The sequence below is a fragment of the Lutjanus erythropterus genome, chromosome 9, assembly GCF_056507025.1.
Source record: "Lutjanus erythropterus isolate fLutEry1 chromosome 9, fLutEry1.hap2, whole genome shotgun sequence".
Classification (NCBI taxonomy): Eukaryota; Metazoa; Chordata; class Actinopteri; order Lutjaniformes; family Lutjanidae; genus Lutjanus; species Lutjanus erythropterus.
The window spans coordinates 28,313,582-28,333,053 of record NC_139325.1 but is presented as its reverse complement, the minus strand read 5'-3'; the positions used below and the strand labels follow the sequence as shown (position 1 = coordinate 28,333,053).

At 40.5% G+C, this 19,472-nt stretch overlaps 1 protein-coding gene across 1 annotated transcript in view; it reads right to left on the bottom strand.

Annotated features, from left to right (window-relative positions):
* iglon5 (IgLON family member 5) overlaps nucleotides 1-19,472 on the bottom strand; it is a 158,215-nt gene that overhangs the window by 12,087 nt on the left and 126,656 nt on the right. Inside the window, exons 3-4 of the mRNA XM_084727026.1 lie at nucleotides 14,881-15,113; nucleotides 12,269-12,388 (exon numbers count right to left, since the gene is read on the bottom strand). Coding sequence (XP_084583152.1) covers nucleotides 12,269-12,388; nucleotides 14,881-15,113 — 353 coding nt within the window. The remainder of the gene's footprint in view (nucleotides 1-12,268; nucleotides 12,389-14,880; nucleotides 15,114-19,472) is intronic.

Here is a 19,472-nt window from a genome sequence, read left to right as displayed (position 1 = left end):
CATTTCTAGTATTTATCAAAAATATACACAACGTGTGCATAGGAAGTGTGGCTGAGCAGGGAGAGAGGGAAAGAGCACGCAGCTGTGGGTGACCAAGGCATGGACTGACTCAGGTGAGAGGCCACTGATAGCTAGAAAGTCAGGAAATCAGAGAAATAAAATGAGCACAAACACTTTTACACACGACCCTGCGGCTAATCGCTGACTCTGCTGTTCCTCAAGCAAACTGATGAGGATATCCTCTCTTTCCTCCATCCAAAATTCAACTGCCATTACTGACAGTTTGTTTTTGACTTGCCTGGCTTACTCTGCCCTACTCTGCTGATTGGCTGCTTGAACAAGTGACTTGCCTTACGTTCTAAAACTAGCCACTGGTGACAAGCTGAGTCACAGATAACGCCACCAGCTGGTTTGAGTCAACTTGGCAGTACACACCGCTCCTGCAACGTTCTAAAACGGTTCTGTCTCGTTCTGAATCTTGGGTCTGAACTGCTTTAACTTTAGCAGCAACAAATGACAGTTTGGTCCGTTCCATTATAGCGCACTGCCAGTGCAACACATGTAACACAAAAACTTTAAAGGCGGTGTGATTTGTCAACCAGTGGCAGCGACAAGGTGATTATCAGCTGACGAACCAAGTGACAGTGTCAACCTTCAGGGGAAAAGACATGGTAGCTTAAACAAATAATTGTCAGCATGGACAGTGATGTTCATGATATGCTTTTATATGAGCTCGAATAATATTCATCAGTTTTCTGTCTCATCAATCATCAATCACCTTGACTTGTTTGTGTTCGTATAGGTCATGTGAATGTGGTGACGTAAACCAGCACTCGCCACTGAAATGTTAATGTTAACATCTTAAATGTTAATTAATAATTCCACCAAAAAAATCATAGTGAATTACTCCGCTGACATATCTGTAATTAATAGAACTGAATGTATTTCAATCATATTAGTCTCATGATTCAAACTATGGGCCTCAAGCTGCTTCCTTCCGTAAAATAATGGGTCAGTCAGTGAATGTTTGTAAATGCAAAAGTAAATAAACATGATTTGACAGCAGTGACACCATTATTTTCATAGTGTCAGGGGAAATTGTAAGCTTTGCTTCCGAGCAGTGGATCCACCAGGGGCTGATGGCTTGTTCACTACATTACGTAGTGAGAAGAATATTTGGCTGTTATTTGATGTTGACAAACTCCCAGGTGCCTCCAAAACCAAATTAGTCAGTCTCACACTTTTCACTGTTTTTCCGCGGGCGACAAACAGCCACAGAATCTCTTCAGAGGGGAGAGTCGAAGGGACGGGCTACAAGTTATTGCTCCTTCATGTGAAGGAATGGATGTTGGGGGTGTTATTGGATTGACAGTGGCGGAGAGAGAGAAGGAGAGCAGTGAGAGAAGAAGAATGAGAGCGGGAGTGCACCCCTCCTCCCTGCGAGTCTCAGCAGCCAGCTGTCTCACAGCCTCCAAAACCATTAGAGCTTTTTTTCTCCCCTTTACCCCATTAAAGAAGTCAGACAGTGGAACACGACATAATATATAATCTCACCACTAACAAGGAAATCCAGCTCTTAAATTGCAGCTCACTTTTCCCTTTCAAAGCCCCCCCAAACATCCACACAAGCACTGTCAATCAGTGGACCTTTACTTCCCCGCGCAAACACACTAACAGCTCCTGAGCACAATTGTGAGCAACACCGATACAAACACACACACACAAAAAAGACACTAAACGCCATGATTATTCCTGTCAGAGATTAGCGCGGCGGTTCTAATTGAAGATTATACTGGAGGATTATTAGTGCGGCTACTGAGCTGGAGACGATTATTTGCAGCTGCTGCGGCAGAGGCTGAGCAGCGAGCGACAAGCGCGGTGATGGCTGCTTGTGCCACCCGAGCGAGTGCGGGCGGGCGCCGGGTGAGGGGTGGGGTGGGTGCAGCGTTATTCACTCATTCCATTAGTCTAATAAATATAGCTCTCTTGTGACATCTCTGTCAGGCAGGCAGAGCAGCACCCAACTTTGCCAGAGGGGGGAAGCTGTGAAGGCATGGAGGGGAATAGGGGAGAAAAAGATAGAATCAGACAACTAGCACTGCAGAAATTACACACAAGGCGGTTACAGATGACTTCCAAGAAATAAAAAGATGAGAGCAACTGAGCGCTAGGGAGTGCATTACCGTCACAGAGTCGTAATTTGCAAGAGATACTGAAAAAGAGAAAGAGATTCACAGATAGAAGGAAATAGGAAAGGACAGAAACAGCAACATAAAGAGTAGGAGTGTCACAATTTTAATATTAAATTGAAAATCAATCCAAATGAGGTTTTAGTTTCAAAAATCTAATCTAAAGGTAGAATCTGCAATTCTCCTAGTTTTTGTTTTTCTTTCCAACCCTGCCTACTTGCAGCATCTGGGGCATAGAAAAAACAACAGTTTAAGGACAATACAGCATAGCTTACCAGCCATTATATCGCACTTGATACCATATAGACCACGTGTCAAAATCAAAGCCCAGGGGACGGACTGGCAACTCATTTTATGTTGCCCGCAAGATCTTGCAAAGACTATAATTTGCACAATTAAGTTCTATGCTATGTTATGGAGGTGCACTGTCCATAAACTACATGTCCCAGAATGCATCTGGGTTTGTTATTCATACATTGAAGACATCTAGATTTTGAATGTCAGTATATATAGTGTCTATTATAGAAGCATTTACAACAGGAGCAATCTAGCGGTGATTGTAGCTTTAATGTTAATATTAGCATAGCGTGCCATAATTTAATTTTTAAGAAAAAATTGATTTTGGATTTGAAACCTTGTAGGCAACACAAACTGAACAATTCCATTATTGCGTCTTCCTGCCATTTTTACCCAGGACCTCTGTCTCACAATTGAGTTATCACTAATCCAATAATAATTGAATGCAGAGGCAATTATAAAGGTAATGATGTAATGATGACAAGTAGATACATTTACATAGTCTCACAATTACCATCTGCCTTTTGAGGGCAACAGTGATGCTGATGTGGTCTAATTTGAAATTGAGTTTGACGCCCCAGATACAGACCCTTTATATAGATCTTTTTAAAATAGGAATTTGAATATGAAAATGGCAGCAGTCAGGGCAGAAGCCAATGATCTGTTGATCTTCACAAATCAAGACTTGATAGTCTAACAACGGCAGAGCTGCCAGCGTGAAAGAAAATATTTAAATAGAATGATGAATCTCTTAAGAAGTAGGCAAAAGCAGAGGCAGAGTTGTAGATGGCAGTCGTCTGTACGGAACATCAACACTGGAGATTGGCATTTTTGAGATGGTTAGTCTTGTGTAAGGTACTGAAGAGTGATGCAGATCTGTAAGCTTTCAAAATGCACAAATGAGGTCAAATTGAACGAAGAGTACAGACAGAGTGGTGTCTGTATCCATATGTGTATCTCTTTTTCTTTTCTGGGTGAAAAAGACAGAATTAGATAACTAGCACTGGTGAAATTATGCTCAAGGCTGTAGCAGGTGACTTTGAAGAAATAAAAAGGTCAAAGAAAATAAAGAAATGAGAGCAACTCTAACTCACGTTAGAGAGCACATTACTGACACAGACAGAGGTAATTTGAAGGAGATACTGAACAAGAGACTGAAATAGATACATAGATACAAGATGTAGAGGAAACAGCCGCATAAAGAAAGAAACAGAGAGATGTCAAGTTGGCTATTTGATGTAGTTGGTTCTTTTTGTGGATTTTTTCATCCTCAGCACCTGTGTGTGATGTAACAGGACAGTGCAAAACAGGCCTCTCACTCTCCCTTTCGTTCCCTCCCTCTCCGTCCCTTGAGATCTCTGGACCGGCATCGCACACCTCTCTCCACTTTGGTGGGAGATCATATCTGACTGGAGCCGGCCCCTGGCACTCCTACAATGGCCTGTAAAATACAGCTCCATCAACCACTTATGGCTTTTGAAGGAGCCTGACTCCTGACCACCAGAGATAGTTGGATTGCACCTGAGAGGAGAGGAGAGGGGGGGTGTGTATGAATAAGAGAGGATGGGGGGGTGGGAGGGGGATCAGGGGTTCTGGCCTGCCCTACAGTGAAACCGTGCTCTATTTCCCCGGCAGCACTTTGAGCCTGACTAGATCATCAGGGCACTTGATTTCTCAGCTTCTCTTATCCATTTCCATTACAAAAACTACCATCAAGGCAGAGAGGTCTGATGTCGGGTTAAAACAGAAGAATGGACAGGCTGACGGGCTGTAAAACCTGTCATTTGGAAGAGTAAAGGGCTGAAATGTGTGTTAGTCGAGCTAAATGAAGCTGCAGCTGAATTGAAACCAGGAAGGCCACTGTGCCCTGACGCTCCTCACACATGCCTAAAATTATTTCTTCTAGCTGTCATTCATTTGTTTAAATTAAAGCCTGACCAATAATGGACACTGAGGCTGTCAGCCAGTGTTATCTCATGATAACTTTTAAATCTTTTTAGTTATTTTACTTTTACTTTTATTATAGTCTTGTGCTCATACATGAAACTCACAAGATGAAAGATACATGGCGCAAGTCATGTGACGCATGTAATGTCATGTGGCTTAAAACTTTTCATCACATTTTAGTTTCACACGAGACATGAATCCCAGCCTCCTGGGTGAAAATCCTGTGTTTGTTCCATGATGTGCCATCCATCCACCCCACCCGCCTCCTTTTGCAGACTTTCTTGCCTATTTTACTATATTGAGTGTCTCATTTACACTGAAAACGCTTGAAAGCCCGGTCTGGCACAATCAGCCGCCAGCAGGTACCTCATACATCTGTACGAGCCACTGAGAGGCATGACAAATTGGAAATTAGACCAGGCCTTATGTTTTTTCACAGTCAACTAATCTCATAAAAAAAACAACAATGAATTGATCCTTCTAAAATCTGATATATCTTATATTGCTCTGTCCCACAGACCTCCATTACTGTCCAAAAACTATTAAAAACACACTGGTCGACATATTCATCTATTACCATAAGCATGAGCGCTGTAGTTTATTTTGAGTAAATCCCACATACACTGTCCTTCTGCTGTAAATACTCACTGATGTGTCATAATCCACAGACTGTCAACTGTTACAGGAAAATATTTCATTAAAAAAAAATTAAATTGTATATTCAGGACCAGATTTCCAGATTTATATCTTCTGTATGAACACATGGGCATGATGCTGAGAGCCAGAGGAAGTTGGAGCGTCAGACTAATGCCCTGTTGATTTTGTTCGTGTAATCGGATTTGTTAACAAAAACATAGAATATTGCCAGCCTTAACCTTAAACATAAACACATTTTTTGACATTTTACAGCTGAAAAATAAACTTGTCACTGCTGTCTGGCTGTTTCTCCACCTGTTGACCAGATGCCTTCACACTTTCCTGCCTTTTCCAATCATCTGATTTGCACACCCAACCTGCACACCTGCTATTCATTCTCTCATCGAGCCACACCTGTCCCTCATCAGCCTCACTCACATGTACACCCACACAGGCACCTGTCCTCTGCCAGATCATCCCTGCTGCTGCACCTAGAAATATTCCAGCTTCTTGTCCTCCCTGCTCAGGATTTCTGTGTTTTACCTGCCTGTCTCCTTTTTGGATTTGTTTGCCTCCACTGACTGTCCCCCCTGTTACAAACCTCGGCCGTCCCTTGTCAATCCCTGCGTCACCTGCTCTGTTGTCAAGCTTGATCCACACAACGCAAACCAGTAAGACCACAACCTCCAAATGAATTAACCAACAACAAAAATCAAACTCAGTGCCACATTTATATATGATTATCTATCATCATATCTCTGACTTAAGGCTACGTTCACACTGCAAGGCAAATTTATTTGGATAGCACATTTCAACAACAAAGCAATTCAAAGTGCTTAACATTAAAGGCATCGAGACAAAATGTTAAAGAAACACAAAGCAATATAAAAATATGTCAATACAATTAAAAGATAAAAGAGGTATAAGTTGCAGTGCGGTTTAAGATATTAATTAAAAGCCTTGGTTAATGAAACAAACATATTAAAAAGTGTTCTAAAACTATTGAGAGTTGTAGCAGATCTGTAGTTTTCAGGGAGTTTGTACCAGATATGTGGTGTAGAAAAACTAAATGCTGCCATGGCATTTGGTTTGTGCCCCAAATCTGATTGTTTTTTCTTGTTTTTTTCCATAATAGTGTGAACAGCACATATCACATGGAATGATTTTTTTCAAGTCCGATTTGGCCTGCTTTATATGTGGTGCACATCACATCTTCAGTGTGCACACACATATCAGAACATCCCTCGCCTGAAATGTCTTGATGCAAGACTCAAGAGAACGTGCGTAACAGTGCATCAATCTGGATCGATCTGTCTATTCAGTGGTCCAATATGACTGATGTAAAGTGAAAATACCAACCAATATCATCACCTTTAGATACATCTTTGTTTGATTTTCCCGTGGCATATTACTGTCATGATGTCTGGAAGGGTCCAGCAATAAAATCATAATTTAGTTGCTTTTTGTGAGTTGAAATAAATGTGCCTGTGTTAAATGGATATATCATCTGATATGCATCAGAGGCCCCTGAATTGAATCAAGTCAAAATTGTACCATGACAGACTTTGTGATATCAGCAAATATCATATTACTGTCCAAAGAATCGATCGTATCATAATCAAACTTATGATTTACACCCCTAGTGGAGAGGCACTGACAGATGTAATTAAAAGTAAGCATGAAATAGCCATAAACTTTCGGATGAGAAATCTAATTCTGTGAAGCCACTGATGTCACAATGCAGTCACTCGCTCTGACTCTGCATCCACACACCTCCGTCCTCATCTGTTCCTAAGTTTGTTGACTTCTACTGCACATCAACTTATAAATTAAACCATAAACGATGCTGGCTATGTGTGAAGTCTTTGTTATTGTTCTTTTGTGCATGCAAATAGGGCTGCGGGGTTAATTGTAAAAAAAAACAAAAAACATCCCAATCTGAATCTATACAGATGTGCGATCTCATTTCTAACTGAGGACGACTCACTGACTCCTATTTCCCAATGCATTCACATCATAAAGCATTCACATAATGATGTATTTGCTTCGGAACAATCCCAGTTGCTATATCAATCACATCTACACAGTGTAAAAGCAAAATATGCTATTAATTCAACATTGATGCATAGAACTCAATGTTCTCTCATTTCTCTTCCTCATTCAAAGTGCTCCACTGTCAGCCCCCATTAGACAGCAAACGTCTCAGACTTGTTTTTTACTTGAGCGTCTAAGAGGGCTATAAATGTTATTGTTGGAAAAAATTTGATTTCTACAGAGAACTGTGGTCTCAGTTCTTACGGAGAAAAATCGGGATTTACATTTTAGCTAGAATTGCGCAGCCATACGTGTGTCTCATTTCAGGACTGTGACCAGTTCATAATGGTATCTGATACTGGCCACATTTAAAAGATAATGTGAACGACAGATCTGAGCAATAAATCATAACTGACCACGGAGACTTGTAGTGTGAATGTAGCGCATGAAAAGAACATTCCCCCCCCTCCCATCACCACAGGCATCCATTCATTCATGCTAAGCCTGTGTCCGTCTGTGTTTTAACGGATGGGACGTCAAATGATAAGGCTGTGATGCGCTGGTGTGTTTAACTGAATGAGACAGAATGCCTGTATGTCTCTGAGTGGGTCAGCTGATGGATGCCAGTGAGAGTGAACGGGTGCGACAGATTGTATCTTTGCTTTGGTGAAGATGAAGGAGGCGGCGCAGCGTCACTATCTGTCTGTGAGTAAGGACTCTGGTAACTATGTGGACAAGTTGCAAAGGGGTCGACTTTTAGTAAATCACCGGCCCAATTCAATGTCCCCCCATAAAACCTTGAACCCTGAACCCTCACAGACTTAGCTGATGTCATGTGCTACTGTGTGACTGTGAAAAGCTACAAGAGGCCAAAATGGTATGAATTTGTTGTACAGACTTTGCTGCATATCACGTTACCTTGTGGACTTGGAACTTTTAATCTTATGTTTTATTACCTTCTTCACAGCCAAGGGACAGTTCATCCCAAAATCTGGATTTTTTTTTTTTTCATGTGAGTTGCAGAGCGTTAGAGATATTGGCTGTAGAGATGTCTGCCTTATCTCAAATATAATGGGATTAAATGCCACAGCTTGTGGTGCTCAAACACAAAAAATACATTCGACAAATTTAAAACCAGTGTCTCTTTCCAGAAATCGTGATCCGCTTACTCAAGATAATCCATAGACCTTGTTGCCAGCAGTTTCATGTAGGAACTCCTTTCTTTCTGCAATAACATTCAGTAGAACTATGTTAGAATCTATCAGAACTACTGTCTTTTCAATTAAGAGACAAAACGGCGTCATACACTTGCATGTAAACCTCTGCATCAGTATCAGGCATCAGTAATAAATTAAAACTGTTTCATGACCTCTAAAACTCTTTGTAGGAGCTTTAAACAACACAAATATACATATGAAGAACATAAAATGAAAATATTAAGAAAAATACACATAAATATAAACATAAACACAATTTCACATACGCAAATACATTATAAACATTAAAGCCCGACCAATACTGGATTTTGGGGGACAATACTGTTAGGGGTAAAAATAGAATAGTGATATACTGGCTGATACTCTGCATATATTTGGGTAGTTGACCAATATGCATTAAATTTTTTTGTAAAACACAAATTCTGAAGAAATAATTCATAGTATAGATGCATATATTTTTTTTCTTTTTGAACATTTTCACTGAACTGCACCATAATTGTGTCCTATGGTGTGATGTTACAAAAAATGAGAGATTTATCTTTATTTTTAGTCACTTACTTTCATACAGTGTTATTTATTTCACATGACATTATGAATACTCGACCCCATGATTGTTGGACTTTCAGAAAATGTGACTCAAACTTAGCTGTCATCCTTTCAAAACTGTTAAATTATATCAATTTAAGATGGGCGATGATTATATCTCCTCTAATGCAATATTTTTAAAAAAAGATATTTTGAAATAGGCCATTACATAGTTCTATTTGAATTAAGAAAAATGCATAAAATGCTGCTTATAAAAATAAAAAAGTCCACATTATGTTTATATCAGCAAATATTGGACAACATATAAACCAATACCGATTATAGACGATATAGCTGTGACAGGCCAGTAATAATAATATTGACCAACCAATATATCAGTCTGGCTCTAAACATATGATATAAGTAGAGAAAGAGATCTCAGATGGAGAGAAAAAAATCTGTTTGAGAATAAGAAACTTTGCATATAGAAAAATGAAATTAATCAAATATTCAAGAGCACCATCACATGGACTTTGGGATCGGGCTGCAGTCTCACCTCTGAGGTGGTGCACCTTCTCGTGACGCACACACATTTTCCACCCAACCTCCACATACGCTGTTCTCCTAACCCCCCACCCACACCTCCCTGCAGTTCCTCCATGCAGTCTCTGAGTAATGGGGACAGATGGCTGGCAGCTTCTTGCTGTTTCTTTGGGTTCGTCCACCACCCCCACCCCCCCTTTCTCCACCGCCCCTGGTCTCCTGCAACTGATGGCTCGGTTGCAGAGACTCCAACGGAATAGCAATGTGGCCCCTATCTCTCTCCCTCCCTCTCCCTCTCTCTCTCTCTCTCTCTCTCTGCAGGCTGAGGGGTTATGGGGGGAGAGACGGAGATGAGGGGGGAGGCGGTGTGAGATGGTGGGGGTGGTGTGAGAGGGAGGATTACTGCTGACAGAGGAGAAATGCTGTAGGCTTGCAAGTGAGGACAACTGCACAGAGTTTGTGATGTAAGGTTGTGTGTGTTTGTGCGTTTGCTGCTGCAGGTGTGCGTTCATGCATGCTTTCCAACTCTCCCCTCCTGCCTGTCCCTGCCTCAGGTACTGTACTGTACTGTGTAGGTTCACAAACACTAACAGTGCAGAGAAGGACACTGCATGCACAGCAGGCTAACCCCGAGACATACAAAGGAGAGACAAGGAGGAACAGACCTCTGAGCAAGCCCAAAGCTGTCTGTAAGTACAGCAGTACAGTATAGGTTGTGTGTTTATTGGCCTAACAGTATAATTACATCATGTTGAGGAGTTGTTCGCACTGACCTATTTATTATTGCTGTCTCTGTGCTGCATTTGATCTGTGGTGCTGCTGCAGCTGTAGTCAGGCTCAGCCAATACTGTTCTGGCTGATAAAAATGCTTTAACCATGACTTTGACACTGATACAATGCCAGTCTCATAAAGAGTCCATTTGACTTTCAAAACACTGAATAGTCTTAAATAATAATTCCTATTCTGTTATATCTCTTCCTGAAACTCATTTGCCACATTTCAAAAGTTCAATCTGAGACATTCTGAATTTGTTTCCCCCTCCATCTGTTTGAGTTTGTTCACATCGCTTTCAGTTAGGAAGTTTCACTATCACAATAAAGTAGTCCAGTAGGCATGGGGCTGGGGCGTATTCACTTTGATTTTGGTTTCATTTGCATAAGGTGCAAGGCCATATAGAGGCGTGAGGCCCGGTGCAGGTGCACACTTCATACAGCCTGGGAGCAGCTTGTTCAAGACACAGTGTGTCTGCGCGATGGCAAGCTGAAAGCAGTTGCAACTATGACACTTTTCATATCTTGACGCTGGCCAGGGTAACATGTCTAACCAAACACAAAACATATCTAAATGCTTAAGAGTGCAATATTAGCATGTCTGCAGCCAGCACCTAGAAAAAGTTTAGCCAATTTCCCCTCCCATGGACAATAAAGCTTGAAGTGAGGAATCAACAACTTCATTAACGTGTTCAGGCAATTAATTAGCTAGTTACACAAGTTGTTGTTGGAGATGTCTGGGCTGTTTTCACTATTTTGGGTGATGTTAGCTTGGCATTTTTACCAGCATTAGCAGCAGTCAGCCACTGGCTGCATCCAAAATTCCTTACCAAAATGCTCTTGACAGGTCAGGGAGGGGAGAGGGAGGTGGAGATGGAGATGGATTGTATTTCATTTGGTGTCTAAAATGTTCTTAAAAGACAACAAAAATGTCCTAAATAAATAAGAAGATGGACTTATTTTTACAACTGAATTTACATCTTTGTTACAGAGAGAATAAAGTACAGAAAAAAATGTTATCATTGGGTACTGAGTTCCAGGTACCAGTATTGGTTAAACAGTAGTTAACCATACACACATCCAACAAAATTCTATGTTGCTATTTCATCAAAGATGTCACAGAGCTCCTGCAGTATGCAGGCAATTTATCCCATTAATTTATGAAGATAGAAACAACAAAAAGCAAATCACAGCAGGCTATAGTCTCACTGTTTGCCAGAGCATCATATCACATGATATAGATAAAATGCTAACCTGTCTCTGAAAACAAACCCCTTGCACATTTATTCAATGTTGATATTTTACTACATGCAAAAAAGCCAAACTTACAGGACCAACAAACACTGTATTTGATAAGTACCTAAGTCAAAAGAGACAAGGATTCTTTGCTTAAATGCCAACAATTACTGTAATAAAATACGCTGAGGGACAGCACAGTGGTATATTCAGTGCATAGCAATTTTCTTTATGTGCCAAACAGATGACACAGCACCGCCATTACAGTTCTAATAAAACCTAAAACCATACAGTCTCCAGAGGCCACGTAATGGTTATTTGCCTGACTCTGGACATTAGTCGTGACAAAAATGGGAACAGATAGGGAATAAACGCTGTGCTGATCAAATCATGTATTTGACTTCATCTATCCAGCCGTGCAGCCTGACCACCCCGATCTAGTTCTGATTCCACACACCGATGGAAGCTAAAAATAGCTGATTTAAAGCCAAAAGCGGCTGTTAGCATCGGTTGGCATCGTGATGCCGGTTGACAGGGTGGATGAAGACAGATGCTGATGATTACAGGTGGCGCGGTGGGGATAATTATGTATAATGTGTGGTTATTTGGGACAAAACATTGGGACACAGGGAAAATACGGGACTATGAATTTAAGATGGGGACAGAGTAAACAGCTGGGTTTAAGAATGATGACACAGGAATGAGGGATAAAGACATGGACATGAGCTGAATGCTGATAAGCCTTTAGGGTGGACTGGGGAGGGGGAGGCAGAACAGGGTTGTGGATGAACGTGAAGACCATGAGATAAGGGTGACGCTGTGAACATGAGATCTCCGGATCTGAAGACGAGCAAACAATAAGGGGTAACTTACACTTCTGGTCTTTCCAGGTGACGGTGGGCTCAGGCCGACCCACTGCCAGACAGTAGAGGTTTACATTCTCTCCTTCGTTCACCGACACATTTTTTGAGATGTTGACGATTCTAGCCGGCACTGAAAAACAAGACCACGCTGTTAAAATATGACCTCCAAATCACCTTTTATTTCATACATTATTGATGACGTATGGCCGTACAGCCTATTAAGGTGTTTAAAGTACGATGCAGATCCCTGCACCGAAGACAGACAGGCAATCAGTTGATTAATGATCTGTGCCCGAGTGCTTACTGAACTGTGCAACAATATGCTTGACCGTCTACTTAAAATGCACTGAATTCTAAACGGCTGCAAATGGGCATTAAAATCTCCTTCTCTTGACATCTAATCTAATTTGATCTTTAAAAAAAACAGAAGGGCATTTGTAGAAGTGGGAGTGGGAATTTTAACTTCGACTTTTGAAGTGAAGGACCACCCTTGAATGCTGTTTTTGCCCCAAACTCACAAAGTGCTGGAGCGCTATGCGTGTAGTTAGTTTGATAACAAGATGGCCCTTGAATTTAAATGGCCCATTATCATTGTTTTTAATGAGCTTGGCCCTGAGATTGCTTTTTTTCCACAAGACATGTACTAAGGATCCTATTTTTCTCTATCTTGCTGGAGCTGAATACTCACAGCGATAAAGCACAGATTGGAGTGGCGGTGAAGCCGCTCCTGCCTTGATGCACTGACTTGAGGGTGTAATTATTTTGTGTGATATCAAGCTAAGGCTGGAATTTGCAGGCAACTTGGAATTAGGTATATATGGTCATCTGTGCCAAGCTTTGGACCCCGCAGACAAGAGTGTTTGTTTGGCTGCAGTGCGATGTGAAAACTCTGTTAGAAAGTGGCAAACATTGTCTCTGCCACCTGTGTGATGTGAGCCAGGCCACGTGTTGTCGTTCCAACAGAATGTACCTAATATATCCTGTTAAAAGTTTTCAGTTTCACCCTGCTGGTGATGAATAACTGCAATCTGCACGACACACAGTCCAAAATCTGCATGGAAATTGACACATGCAGGGGGGAAAAGGTCTGAGATCCATCGTCTGGGCAGTCCTGCGCCAATACATCGTGTCAGTCAGGATCAGTCGGATTCTCGCTCACTTAGCAGCTGACTTGATGACTGAGCCACAGTCGAGGTGCTGCACTGTCAGTTATTTAGTCAGCCAGTTGGACAGTCCCCCTGTGTACCTCATCTCCTCCGCACACATCCTCATTCATCTAATCTGCCTAACTTTCTGTTTATTAAGACAAGCACGACAAACTGCCCGCATGGAAATAACAGATGGGTTTAGACTGTTTCTTTCGCTTTCTCACTGCAGCCAACTTTCTCAGGGTTCTCAGATCCTTTTCCAGGACCATACACCTTGTCTTTAAAAGCCATTCAAACGTCATTATTTGTATCTGTTCAACCAAGAAAATTATCTGTCTCTGTGTTTGGACAGAAGCAATAAGAAATTTGAGGAGGTATGCCATCCCCCTTCTTAGCAAAATGACAAAATTGCATACCCCTTGTCAACAGCCACTTTAAGTGAGAGGCATTGACCAGTCTGCATCCTGAATAGCATGTTCAAATTTGGGTGCATTTCCAACCTGCAAGGTGTGGCTATAACTAATGAAATGACCTCTTTCATGCTTTGAAATGATCACAAATTTATTGTAGAATAATGCAATAACTATTTAATACTAATACTACTATCACCTCATACTGATCTTCTTATTTATTTCTTTGTTTTAAAGCTGTTTTAATCTTGATTGATTTTTTAAAAAAAATATTATTTCATCATTGCATTTTATTTATTTTTTCTTTTTGAAAGCCCATTGGGCTCCATGCTTGGCAAGAGCTGTGTAAATATTATCATTAATTTATAACCTGAATCCATTATATCTGAAGAATTGTATTAAACACTGTTGCCCAATAACACAAATAGTAGCCTACAAATTGTGTGCATTTTCAGTTAAATGCACAAAAAAAAACAAATTTTCCAGGACAACACCATATTACCCAGGACATTTTACTTTTCCTCTCATTTTCCATAGCTGCAAAATTGGCGCATTGTTTTGTAGGTTCTCTGGGATGTGTAGCAACCCTTTTTCTCTCACCTGCACTAGGCTTACTTTACTGTAGCCACACACACATGGGCCAACTGAGGTTTAACAACATAATCAAGTAATTACATTTTAATATAAGCATAAATACCAACTTTAAATGCTCAAACATCATAAGACATTAACTACTAAGTTGTCTGTCATTTAAGCACAATTTAACAGAAAAGGATGCAACCATAAAAAGTCTTAATCACTTCCCCTGATGTCAAACCTCAATCACACCTAATAGACAGCCATACATTTGGATGAATGACGAAATGCATAATTAAGTCATTTAGCGGATGTTTTTTATCCGAGGCTGCTTTCACTACCACATATTTCTTTTGCAGTCGCTGTGGCAATCAGATCTGCAGACTCTGGGTGTATTAGGGAAATGAGCCAGCACTTGTACTGGATACAGTAAACACTTTAAAGTCACTTACATCAGATTCTTATTCAGTCTCAACTCAGCTGCTTACCTTGGACGATGAGGTAGACGTGGGCGATGCGAGGCTTGTTATTGGCCTGGAAGGTGCAGGTGTAGGGCCCCTCGTCAGTTACTTGCACCTTGTCGATGTGGATGGAGAAATCGCTGTTGTTACTGTTGGCCAGCGTCACACGTTTGTCCAGCGACCACTTGTCTGTCCCTGTGAAAAGGATGTTCGAGCGGTTCAGCCAGGCCTTGTGGGTCACCTCCTCATCAATCCGACATCTGCGAGAGGGCAGGAAATGATCAATAAGCAGCGTTACGGAGTGACTACATATAGATAAAATACAAAATCAATGTAATGTTCAGTTACTAAGAAAAAATATGTAATTAAATTAAACCACGAAATGTTGGGGATTACATAGGGATGGCATTCATTTTTTCTTTCTTTTTAGTGTTTTCTTTTTGTTAGTTTTACAAAAGGGCATTTTCCCTAATCGATAGCTGACAATCAATGATCATTAATAATGAATATGATACAAAGTGCATGTCTTTTTCTCAGTTTAAAGTTTCATATAACCAAGTGACACATTAGCTATGTGAAACATTAATTAATGAAGCACAAACAATTTACAGTGTAAAACAAGCAGGCTCTCACCCAGAGCGGCTGCTCTTGTCCATCTATTCTTAAAGTTTGTGTAAAGCAATAATAATAATATTCTCTGCTCTGAAATGCTGCAGACGTGTCCGTGCCTCTGTCCCATTGTCAAACACCACTACAACTGGAAAATGACCTGAAATATGGACACTTTGTTTAGCGGCTTTATTGAACTATCACAGAGATGTTTGAGCCAGAAGTGACAGGATGATATTTTTTCATCTTTTGTGTCAGGTTGATTTAACTGAAGTGAGCTGAAGTGAACTGCTGGGCTGATTTGGGATGAGAGAGTCACTGAAGGTATGTTTGTTACTGACTGTTGAGAGGAGTGGGAGGGAAGAAAATGGGGAGCAATTACTGCCATAACAAGACCAAACCAAATCATGAGAGAACCTGTGAACTCTGGAGACATGGTTCACAAAACATTAAACCCCTGGGACAAGTTTGCAACATCCTCAATAGTATGATTACTTACAAGAAGAAGACGTCTGTGTCTAGACAGACAGCTTTCATTGGGCAGTATGCACTTGAATTTTGAGCATTGTTTTTCTCTTGTTTGAATTTGCACTGCCTCTCATCTGCCTATCAAATCAGTGCACATTGCTCCAGGCAACCCGAGTCTCCATGCCTGCAACCAGCCAACCACGGCAGGTGATCATGTCATCAGAAGATCTTTTCAGTGCTGGAAATTAATCAATTATTAAATCTGAATTGGGCTCAAACTTTACTCTACAGCTAGTGGTTCCCAAACAGTGAAAACAAGAGTATTTTGTGACAAACATATATTATTATTGCAGTATACAACGATACAAAAAGATATGAATTCATTTTTAATTTACTAAATCAGTACTTTGTATGCACTCATTTCCCAACACAGAGAACACAGAGATTTTTAACAGAATAACTAGTAATCTGTAACCTATTATATTTCAAAAGTCACCTTTAACAGAAAAGTGGCCTGTTTGAAAAGATGTTTTTAGGGTTAGACACCCAAGGAGTGTCTTAGTGCAGTGTTGAGCCTCCATGCGCCACCAGAACAACTTAAATGTACCTTGGAAAAGATTGTGCACATTTGATGTTTTTTGAAAGGATGGAACACCATTCTCCCAAAAAAGTCCCTTTTTTGGTGTTTTAATCATGGTGAGGAGTGCTGTTTACGTTGGTCCACAGTCTCCCATAGGTGCTCAATTAAGCGGAAATACAATAATTGCTAAGGCCATAGCATATGATTTACATCATTTTCCATTAATCAAACCATGCGAGGACACCTAATGCCCTGTACTGTATGTAAGCATCTGCATTCATTATGTCTCTACACACATTAATTCAGTTTTCTTTATTTGGCGCCTGCCTGTAACACAGTATAAATGAGAATGCATCGCTGGTACACATGTGAAGCAAAATGGATCAAATTATAAAAAGAGATCTCTGACATCAGTTGTAGAAAAGTCAACAGCTTGTGAGCAAGACAACTGCTCATTCACCATTATTCTCCGCATCTTTGGTTTGACTGTAAGTAAATGAATGCAGTCCAAGATATACACAATATAAGTCCAGACATCAACTGGCCATTTGTCAAAAACTGGCTGTGGACTCACATTTTTAAAGTTAACGGCAATAAATGGAAATGGCTAACAACAGATATGGGAATTGATAAAATTGTGATTGTTGCTCCAAAAAGATGCTTCAAAGCAGGAACCATGGCCCCAAGGTGTGACTTCAGTTCTTGGCTTGGCCACTAGATGTCCCTACCCAGCTTCAACTTGCTGCGAGGACATGCCTCTGTAGTGCTCATGTTTAATTGATATGACCTGGATAAATATCACTGTTGAGGTAGATCTTAGATCACCTGCCAAGTCAGCGGCAGTGACACCATGATGCATAACAGCCACAGTGCAGCCAAGCTTGGAAGTCTTTAACAAATAAGCTAAGACACTGGGCTCATGTTCAGGATGACACATGACCTCAGGGCAAAATGACTCATAACAACTAAAGAAATAAAGGAAGAGAAAAGGGGGGAAAAAAAGATTTTGATTAAGATTCAGTTTGTGCCTGGTGGGTTTAAATGAAGAGACAATATAGCAAGAAATCCCACCATAAAAATTCATTATCTGTGTACAAAAGCTCTATTAATCTATTTTTAAAATTAATCACTTCTGCACTGATGATGTTGCTACAGGACTGCAAGCCCAGAGGAAATGAGCACCATAATAGCATCAAATGTGCCTCGTCTTAATGGCCCGCATCAAAGCCAACACAACAGCCTTGTCTCAAGCATAACACAAGTATTTGTGCCACTTGGGCAAAGTGATTTTACATGAAAATGGAGTTTATTTATAAAGCTCTTTAGTCTTTTGTTTGTCAGCTATTGGCCGTCGAGTGCGGACTAAACTTACACATCTGATTACAAAATATTCCATCACATCTGGTACTGATGGAGCGTTGAAGGCAGTCCTGTGCTCGGAAATCAAACTTTCAGAATATTTCATAGGAGTACAGTGCAAGCACAGTTTAAAGCAGTGGTTTGCAACCTGTGGCTGGGATGCCTCCAGGGATTGCCACACAAACCTGAGGGGTCGTGAGATGGTTAACAGGAGAGCAAAGCAAGAAAACACACTTCTGTCACGAAAAGGGTTTATTTTTTGCAGTCTTTGATCTAATCTCTGTGTTTTTTCATGCGAGTTACTGGATATTGTTACTTCTTTGGGCCTCTAAAAAGCATTCAAAGAAAATAAACTCTGTAGCAATAGTCTCAGAAGGAATAATCAGTACTTGGTTCTACTTGCAAAATCTGTAGACTGATGCAACTTGAGCCAGGTAGTGGTATAGTTTTTGTCATAAAGGTTGGAACTTCTGGTTTAAAGCACTGAAGGGGATTACCACTAACAGGAAGAAAACACTGGTCTAAATCTCCCATAGGTGCTCAATTAAGTGGAAATACAATAACTGCAAAGGTCATAGCATATAATTTACATCATTTCCCATTAATCAAACCATGCAAAGACACCTAATGCCTTGTACTGTATGTAAGCATACAACATATGTCAGAAGTCATAAAGGCTGGGAACTACTGGTTTACATGTTTTTTTTTTTTTTTTTTTTTTTTTTTTTTTCTTTTTTGCTGTAAGCTATTACTATACGGTGATGAAACACATAAATACCAAGGAACACTGCTGTTGATACTGACATTTCTTAACACATTTATAAAAATCAGCATTTCATGGTTTGAAAATGGCCCAAAATGCCATCTACTGTTTTTAATCATCTTGAGTCTTGCAAGCCCAGAGCTGAAACAGAGTCGATCATTTGGGACTGCTCTACGCCACTGACATTTATATGAAAAAAGAGCATTAACGTCCTCTAATCAGAGTTGTTCGGCGCACCTCCCAAAGCCCTGCTCTTGAGTGGGAGTATGTTAAAACAGCGCTCATTTTCAAATAGGCTGATTAAGACTCATCATTCACAGGGATTTACAATGTTTTTTGCTAACCCGTTGTTGAGTATATTTAACTTGTGGCGCTTTTGACAGCTGAGAAGCACTGCCGGACTGAATTCTTTCTCAATTGATGAGCAGCAGGGCTACAGATATGTACTGCCACTCCCCTGCCTGTGTTGCCAGATTGGCTTTCCAGCCCAGTAATTGTTCAAAACACATCCAAATTGATTAAAAAACACACAAATATTATCTACAATACATAATGAAAATGAATAGATAAACAACAATAGTATTGGGGTTCAACAATTTTTCAATATGACATAATAATAAAACAACAATTTAAGTGTTCACAAGTGGGCAAGCAGATAGGAGGCTACAATGCAAGTACAAAACTTTGCCTTAAAATTAAAATGAAGGCAAAATAAAGTGACAGCACAAATGACAAAAATAATAGATTTTATCTTACTTGGTCGGCTGCAACCAGCCTCGACAGTATGCCAAATTAAAGTGCACCCCCCCACACATACGCTTGAAGAGAGAGAAGTAATCA